Source organism: Pithys albifrons, chromosome 8 (genome assembly GCF_047495875.1).
Source record: "Pithys albifrons albifrons isolate INPA30051 chromosome 8, PitAlb_v1, whole genome shotgun sequence".
In the NCBI taxonomy this organism is placed as follows: Eukaryota; Metazoa; Chordata; class Aves; order Passeriformes; family Thamnophilidae; genus Pithys; species Pithys albifrons.
The window spans coordinates 22,309,409-22,318,352 of NC_092465.1; the positions used below are offsets into that span (position 1 = coordinate 22,309,409).

At 42.0% G+C, this 8,944-nt stretch overlaps 1 protein-coding gene across 2 annotated transcripts in view; it reads right to left on the minus strand.

The window, feature by feature from the left end:
* OLA1 (Obg like ATPase 1) overlaps positions 1 to 8,147 on the minus strand; it is a 96,470-nt gene extending 88,323 nt beyond the window's left edge. Inside the window, exons 1-3 of one of the 2 annotated variants that reach the window (XM_071562439.1) lie at positions 8,012 to 8,147; positions 7,552 to 7,702; positions 5,700 to 5,843 (exon numbers count right to left, since the gene is read on the minus strand). In XM_071562439.1, coding sequence (XP_071418540.1) covers positions 5,700 to 5,843; positions 7,552 to 7,702; positions 8,012 to 8,132 — 416 coding nt within the window. In that variant the 5' untranslated portion in view covers positions 8,133 to 8,147. The remainder of the gene's footprint in view (positions 1 to 5,699; positions 5,844 to 7,551; positions 7,703 to 8,011) is intronic. The other variant, XM_071562438.1, reaches the window with a different exon arrangement.
* Positions 8,148 to 8,944: the final 797 nt, after the last annotated feature.

An 8,944-nucleotide genomic window follows, 5' to 3' on the forward strand; every position in this document is an offset into this window, starting at 1 on the left:
TTTACTACAGTTTATAAATCTCATATCCACCCTGGAAAGCCACATGACAGCTTCAAGTAAATTCAAAATGCAGCAGTTTTCCAGTAAGCTTAGATGATAATACTCATAACACATTTTTTTACCAATTTCTTTAATAGTTCAAGAAATTTCTCTCAACTCAAATTCTACCTGATCCTATAGATCCCACACACTAAAAAGGCCAGATTCTTCAGTATTCAGGTATAATGCCCAGCTCCCCTTTGTTTTTCATAAAGCCAAATGTGCTATTCATCTGGTTCCAGCACAGGCTCTTCTGCCTTTGAAAGCATCTATGTTAAGTGTGTTAAAAAAGAGAAATTATTCTTCTTTCCCGAAAATTCATACAACTTAACTATGTTCAGGTTTCACAAACGACTCAAATCAGCAACACAGAAGGAGAACATGTATATTGTGACAACCTCTTAGAGACCCATTCAACTTCCAGTGTATCCTCACTGCTATTTTTGGCTCATTTCCAAACAGAAATGAACAGCTCACAGTCCCTCCCTCTTCCAGGAGACTGTACTCCCTATTACAGCTCCTGCAATCAATCTTGCCAGCAGTTTTGACCAATGTAAGCAAAATCCCTCACTGGGCAATTAGAGGAATCTGCTTCTGAAGAACCAGGTACTGCAGATAAACCCTGGCCATTTCTATGCAAGAGTGATTTCATTAATAGCATTTTATCCATGGTACTGACAAACAAGAATTCAACCTAATGGCACATGAACCAGAAGTAGAATCTGCTAATTAAATTGCACTTATATGAATCATAAAAAGGTAAGAGATTCAATGGGGATTACGACACATACTCTGTGTCCTGCATCTATCAAACACCTGCATTCTCAAACTATTCAGTAAGTTATTACACCAACAAAATACCACCATTGAAATCTTGCCTTCTCACACCAGGCAGAAAAGACGGCTCAGGTCACCAGGACTTAAGGTCTTTCATTCACTGCTGACAAATTTGCCATGTTAGAACAGGCATCACAGCCCAGTTGATTTACACAGGCTCAGAACCAACTGAAGAGAAGGCAAATTCAGTGACACCAAAGGAAGAACAACATTAACAAAAGAATATACTTGTCAATTTTCAGTCATTTTCTGTAAAAAATGGGATTCTCTTACAGATGCTGGTATATTAGAGTTACATACAGTTAAGTTATTGGTGTCCCATTCTGGAATTACAGGTGATTTCCATTTACATCTAGATTAAGTCCCACATGATGTCACTCAGAAAGTCCCACTGCTGATCTGCTTCCCACACACAACTTTCCAGCAACTGATTACATAATTTTGACTTTAAAACTTTATCAAGCATGTGGGTATGCTACCCTACAATGATAGTCCTATCCTACAGTGCTCAAGAGAACTTTTATTTAATACGGCAGAGGACTTTCAGGACCTAGATAGCAATGGAGGTTACTCAGATTTAGTTCAGTAACCATCACCTGAGCACTAAATATCTAAATGCATGAATTTTATCAGTCTTAAATGCACCAGAACAGACCACAGCAATCTGCTGACAAAAAGGACAGAGATCCTGAAGTACAATAGACAGTGCTAGAGTTGAAGAGTGGTAGCTGCAATTTACGTATTATTCTCCTTTGAGATAATCACAATTGCTTTAAAATTCAAGTTTGAAAAGCACATCCAAGATAGATTAAAAACAGACTAAGTGAAATAGCAGTGTTTGTGTTTTTTGAACACATGTGCCAGGCAACTCACCCCCTTACAAGTGCAAACAACGAATGAAACAAATACTGACAGTTTTGAAGCAGTTTGGTTCACCCTTTCTCATTTTACTCATTCTTGCTTATAATCTCATTTGAGTTTAACCAAGGGAGGAAGTGGAAACATAGACTTGAAAATCACTGGGGTTTTTTACTAATGTTTTCACACAGGTTGATTACTATCAGCCAATACAGGCCTTCAGTTGTACCTAGTTAGGCTGCAGATTAGTTTGCTTAGGCTTACAGTGCTTCTTCCTGAGCCCTTCTTTTAGTTAATCATGGAGCTTATGGTATGGAGGAAAGAATGCAAATAGTTGCAGCGAGGAGATTATTTGGGCCACAAAATAAATAAAATAAAGAGGAAATTGCAGTTTCCTTCACCCTTTCAATCACAATCACTTTGAGGCTTGAATCAAATGCCACCCCTGAGGCACATCTCCTGGTCAGGCACAGCATGCTGTAGCTGTTGGCAGCAGGCAGGACTGTACTGGCTGAGCCCAGTGGGCACATACAGTCTGAGGCTTCCAAGACATTGTGAATTATGGCACAGATCATTTGTTTAAATTACATGAGTCTGACATAGTTACACTAAAAAGTATTTCTAGGTTTAAGGTGATTAAGCAGAATCTTAATGAAATTTAGAACAAGGAATTCAAGAAAAAAGCTTTATTAAACCTTTCATTAAGTTACTAAAATTTCTTTAGGTGTGCTACACACACAGTTCTTTTCTTGTGTGAGAAACCATCACTTTTAAAAACATAATGTCCCATAAAATATTAACTGCAGATTACAGATCAAGTGTTTCTGGCTTCCATGTCACAATTTTCATTGCAGGAGCTATCTGTTAAGATGAAGAACATCTCTTTTCCATTTTAGAATTAACAAACCTCATCCTCTGCTACCTACTTAGGATTCACAAATTAGTTGGGGGAAAATACACCTTTCTGCTTTAGTTCCTGCTGAAGTGAATCAGTCTAAAGAAAATACTGTCTTTCCAATTACTACACTGGAACTAATCCAATCATTACCCTGTCAAACCCTGCCTGAAAGTACCTTTGTTGGGGAAACAGGAGTAGGAGGACAACAAAATAAAAAGCAAGAGTGTCCTTCCTGAAGAAGCTACATGAGGGGCACAAGGTAACAAATACAAGTTTTCCCTGAATATAGCATTAAATATAACTCAAACAAGTAAGTATTTTAAATATATACATTAAGTTAGTAACATGGTATAAACAAAGACCTTAACAAGCATTCAGAACTGGTTTTAACATATTAAGGTTTCTTCTTTTTTTTTATATTCACAATTGCATTCACACCAACAAGCAAGGAATAGGTAACATTAGAGCTCAGAGAAATTTGCTCATCTATATAATTTGGCAATAACATTTTTTACAGGAAATTTTTGGAGCCCACCTTCTGCGTACAGTCTATATCACTGAACTTATTTATTGTCAACAGTCATGTACATCCCACTGCTGCAGAAAGAAAAAAGCACAGGTGATAAGTTCTGGCAGTGTACCTTAATCTGTGAGGTACAGATTTACCTGCATGGAATAGTCTCTAAATTGTTGCCCACGTGACTTCATTTACAAACATTTACATTTCCAGTTAAGTAATACCAGTCAGCTTTCAGCATGGGGTAGCAAGTAGCACACCAGTCCCAAACAAGCTTATTCTCTCTTCTTTCAGATAGAGAAATCAATCTTCAAGCAACAAACAGCAGCTGAGGAGTCTAATAACTCTCTCTGACGGCAGAACAGCCACTGGCTCATACCAGACATCCCTGGCAATGCTCAGTCTCGCTGCAGCAGCAGCAATCTCAGCTCAGTGGGACAGACAGCAGCTGTCAGCCCTGCCCTGCCCTGCCCTCCCTGCCTCACAGCAGGCAGCAACACAAGATCACTTTGGCCTGTCATACATTTTAGGTAAGACAAAGTCACCCCTTTTGTTTTTTCCCCACCTCACAACAATGTCTGCAGTTTTGTGAAGACTAAATGCAACATATGGGAAATAAAAACTTGAATGCTTTAGATTTTGAAAGACAAAATCTTGAGGCTAGACAAGAGTCTAATTTAAAGAGAATTCACTGTTTATAAAACATTCTGCGTGCACAGATGGATTATGTCCACTAATCCAAACAAGTACAAAATTAACATAGAACGTATTACATAAAGATGAAGAACAAAATCAAGACTATACAGAGAAATTAAGATATTTAAATTACAATTCAGTAGCATATCTTTGTGACTATAGCCTTCTTTTCCAGAGTTAGTCTCAGGCAGACAAGAACAGACAGCCCAGTAAGCAACCTCAGGCTACTGTGCTACAGAATTATCACTATCACTGCTTTATTACTGTCACACTGAAATACTATAAAATCGTATAAGCAGCATTAAGTGAACTCTGGAGCTCTAACTATCCACTGATGCCCATATTCATTAACTATAAGTAACAAATACCATCTTCAAAAAGTCAAATGAGCATTCAAATGAAAGATGATTATCCAGCTCATTATCAAATAAACACACATTCAGCAAATATACTATTTTCATCAATATTTAAGAGTGATGAGAGATGGGGAAAAAAGAGCAAGGGAGGGAATGTGCAAGTCTGAGAACACACATATGGGTATTTACAATCTTATCACTCCTTGACAGATGGCCAAAGGCAGGTGAGGGAGAGATAATAATAATCTTTGTCACTTCAACTATTAATTGAAAAGTAGCCAGTCATAATTGAGAAAAAAAGAGATTACTGAAGTGGCCAAAGCAGCACTAATATTATAATTTAGAAGAAATTTGTCAACTAAACTTAAAGACCACAACATTATCTCTGCCCAACCAACAGTCTTAAAGTTTTGTCTCCAATTCAGCAGTTTAGTTTTCATGACCCATCCAGTAACAAGTACGTTTAATATCAACTTGAGTAGGAAAAACAAGATAACATGTTATAACTAAACAAATTCACCTAAACAGCTTTGTATTAATGCAGTGTTTTAAAAGTGCACACTAATTACAGATGGAAGCAGTTCATTTGGATCTGAAAATTAAGTCAGCAAAAAGATTTTATTAGCAACTCATCAACCTTCCTTTTAATTGTGGGTGTGATCTGGCTCTAAAACTGAGGGCCAAGTGCTGAACAAAAGCACAGACATGCTGGTCTGCCCTAAGCTTTATGTACACTCACTTTATTCAAGATACCTCTGCAAGTAACTACAAGCTGCAATTAACAAGGTGCAAGTCCTTATTTAAGTATCTGCTTTCTGAAAGCACCTTAAATTTTGATGTTCAAGAAAAAAAAAAGTTTCCACACTGAACATATGGAGCAGATTACAGAAACAGTCAATTGCAGAAACCATTGATGTGACAGACTTAATACACCCCTAGAATAATGAAACAATTAGAAGAGATGTAATATAAGAATATCCCTGAATATACCAAGTACCAAAGCCTATAAAAAGAAAAGTCACAGGCAAAACCGGCTGCCCATAAAGTTTGCTGCCAAATGACTGAGGATGCAGGAAGGCTGACATGTATTGGCTACCTACACCACATACAATACTCTGAATGATACAAAAACAGGGGGAAGATCTTGGAAATCATCAACCTCGTGACACATTAGGTATGGCCACTACTGTTCACTTTCCAAACCTCTTCAGAAGATCCTCCAAGTCACGTGGGAGCAAACATCTTCAAGGACAGGAAAACCAAGTGGCGAAGGGTGCTGAGCAATGACTAGCAGCTCTTACATTTATCATTCTCATTCAACAAAAGTCATACCAGGGGCATGGGAAAGGTATAATCCAGGCAGAGACATAATTTCACATTCTAAAACAGATGTCAGTAAAAACTTAGGGATATTGCACTAAACTTTTATGAAAGCTTTTAGTTCAGTAATAGTACTTCAGCTGCTTAACTGAAGAAAAGGATTAAGAATTTGAGTTACCTTGGAGGTTTGTGATACTGGCATAGGAAGTCAAATCTGTCATCTGGCACCGGCACCCGACTCTCATTCGGATCAATAGTACAGAAAGGAAAATTTTCTGCTGCTGCTTGACTCTTTGTCAATACATTGAAAAATGTTGATTTCCTATAAATGAAATACACACATTCTTGAAGAAGTTCAATTTAGAAGCATTTAAAAGGACTGGATAAAAACACATTCCAATGCAAAAGCAATACTGACCTTTCCCTTTACTTCAATGAGAGTGGCCCTTCCCCTGACTCTAGAAGAAGACAAATATGTACCTGGAATGTCCCACTGAAACCAAATGATGTTTACCTCTCTTCCCTACCCTTCAATATTTCCGTAAGTAACTATATTGCACATGCCAGTCAGCAAAAAAAAATGAAAGTCAAAAGCAATGCACAGGCCTACTAGCCACTTCTCATTTTCCTCAAGTACAAAGTGAGACGCCCATAAAGATGCTTGGAGAATTTAATTGTTGAAATAGTTTTGCCATGACTCACCAGCTATTTCCATAAATGTATTGTTTCTTCAGATTTATTTACATACTAACACCATTTCAGTAGTGAACCAAAAAAAGCCAACAATCAAAAGAGAAAAAAGGGGGACAGAAAGCAAACCACACCAGTTCATCAACTATAAGTAATGTTTTGTAGCTATGAACATACAGTTCTATCTTACCAAATCTTTTTCATCCTTTTTAAATATCAATGGAAAAGCCTAGAAGTGCTGTATCAGGGAAAAAAAGAACACTTTCCCTTAAACAAAGTAGCAGATTACTTTGATAACTGCATTTATTACACCAAAAGAGAACAATTCTTGAGTTATTGCTAAGAGAGCTCTTTATGAACTCACAAATCTTCTACCATAAATATCCAGGTTGTTGTGTTTTTTGGTTCATTTTTTTGTTTCACATAACTTCTCAGCCACTGGAAAGTAAAAAAAAAGCTGAGAGCTGCCCTGCATATGGCCAATATGCTCAAAAGTCATTAACAATTTTCTTTTGAAAGTTACTGCTAATTATTTCCTGTATGAAGTACATCTTACCTAGACCCTGGAAAATAAAATAAATTATAATGAGAAGCCAGGAAAGCAATGCTTACAGCTTCTAGACATGCAAAAAGGCTTTTTCTTTATTTTTTTAAAGATTTGAAGTTTGAGAATGCTGCAAACTTCTCTTAGTAAATATGATACATAGATGAATACAAAAAAGTTACACACTTTCTTCTAGTAATCAATTCATTATCCTTTTCAAGTACAGCTCCTCCGAGGAGCCATAACAACTATGGATGAAAAGCATGACAGAAAGCAACAATTCACCTTCCGTCATCTCTCCCAACCTGTCACTTACACAACTTTTTTCATTACAAACTCAGAGGAAGTTCCAAGAATAGAAGTCCTCTTCCCTATTAATGACACTTATGGAATAATTTTAATACCTTCCTGAGCACATCATCCCAAAATGTAAAAGGAATTTGTGTTCATGTGTGCCTATGTATCTGCACGAAAATATACATTACACACACACAACAGTGGAAACAAGGAAATGCAAAGGACACAGCGTTTTATAAAACAGCAGTTGCTAAGACTTCCTTTCTCTAAATCCTTGACTATTATCTTGCCCAGACTTGTGCACTGCCTCTCACTACCTGTTTTACATCGCCCCACCTGCAAGCAGCTCCAGCTAAAGAAGGAAGCCCAGAGCCGAGTAGCAACGCTCGGCCCGTGTCCCTCCCCCGACCCGTGTCCCCCTCCCCCGGCCCGTGTCCCTCCCCCGACCCGTGTCCCTCTCCTCCGGCCCCCACCCACGGAGCGCCCCAGGCCGCCCTGCCCGGAGAGGAGCAGCCCCGGGAGCGCTGCCCGCTCCCCGCCACCGCCTACCCCACGTTCGGCAGCCCGACGATCCCGATCTTCAGGGACGTCCCGAACCTTCCGATGATCGGGTGCGACTTCACTCCGTCTCCTCCCTTCTTCGGGGGCATCTGAAAGCACAGAACAGGCACGCTGAGCTCCCCGCGACACCTCCGCGCCCCTCCCGGCACGGCGGCCCAGGCGGGGCCTCGCCAGGCCGCGGCCAGAAGGGTACGGGGGTGCCAGGTGGCGGTGCGGAGTGCCCGGGGCGGTGCGGGGGTGCCAGGAGGTGCCCGGGGGCGGTGCGGGGCAGTGCGGGAGTGCCCGGAGCCGGTGCGGGGGTGCCCGGTGCGGGGGTGCCTGGGGGCGGTCCGGGGCAGTGCGGAGGTACCCGGTGCGGAGGTGCCCGGTGCGGGGGTACCCGGGTCGGCCCCGCTCACCTCGGCTCGGCCCGGCCCGGCCGCGCAGCCCCAGCGCCCGCGGCCTCGCACGCGGACGCGCCGGCGGAAGGGGCGGAGCCGCGGCCATGGCGGCGGCGCCGCGCGGGGAAAGGTCGCGCATGGGGGCGGTGCGGGAGGGGCGCGGAGCGAACCCGCCCCCGGCCCAGACCGGCCCGGCGGGAATGGGCACGGAAAGGGCAGCGGAGAGGGAGGCACAGAGCGCTGCCGGCTGCTTACAGGGATGCGTGGGCGCAAAGCACCGAATCGACGAGGTTGCAAAAGACGTCTGAGATCACCGAGTCCAACCTATGACTGAAGCCCACGTTGTCAGCCTGACCACGGCACCGGGTGCCATGAGCAGCCCTTCCTTAAACACCGCCAGGGACGGTGACTCCACCGCCCCCATGGGCAGCCCATTCCAAAGTCTGATCACCTTTCCTGTGATGAAGTTCTCCCCGATGCCCGACCCGAGCCCCCCGTGGCCAGCACAGCGCTGTGCCCGCTCGCCCCGGTCAGCGGTGGCGCCCCTGAACCTCCTCCCCTCCTCCAGATTAATGTCCTGCTCCTCTGTGCCCCAACCCAACCATCCTGCACCAGAGCGGGAAGCGCTGGAAAGGTGAAATATCCCGTGCCCAAAAAGTGTCCTGGGCATCCATCTGCTTTTGGGAGCGATGGTGGTTGGGCGCACCGCTAGATTCTTGTTCATGCTTATCTAGATAATTATAAAGATGGTCAAGAGGAAACACATTGGGATTTATGTGTAACAATTTACATGGCAAATTAATAAAGTAATCTATGAATAAAATAGATATTTAATTAAGAAAAGATATAATTTAGAATCCATAAAAAATTAATTGTGGAATGTTCCAGAAGTCAGACCAGGACTCTTCAAAAAAAATTAGACATTTTCTTTAACTCAGACTCTGCTTTTCT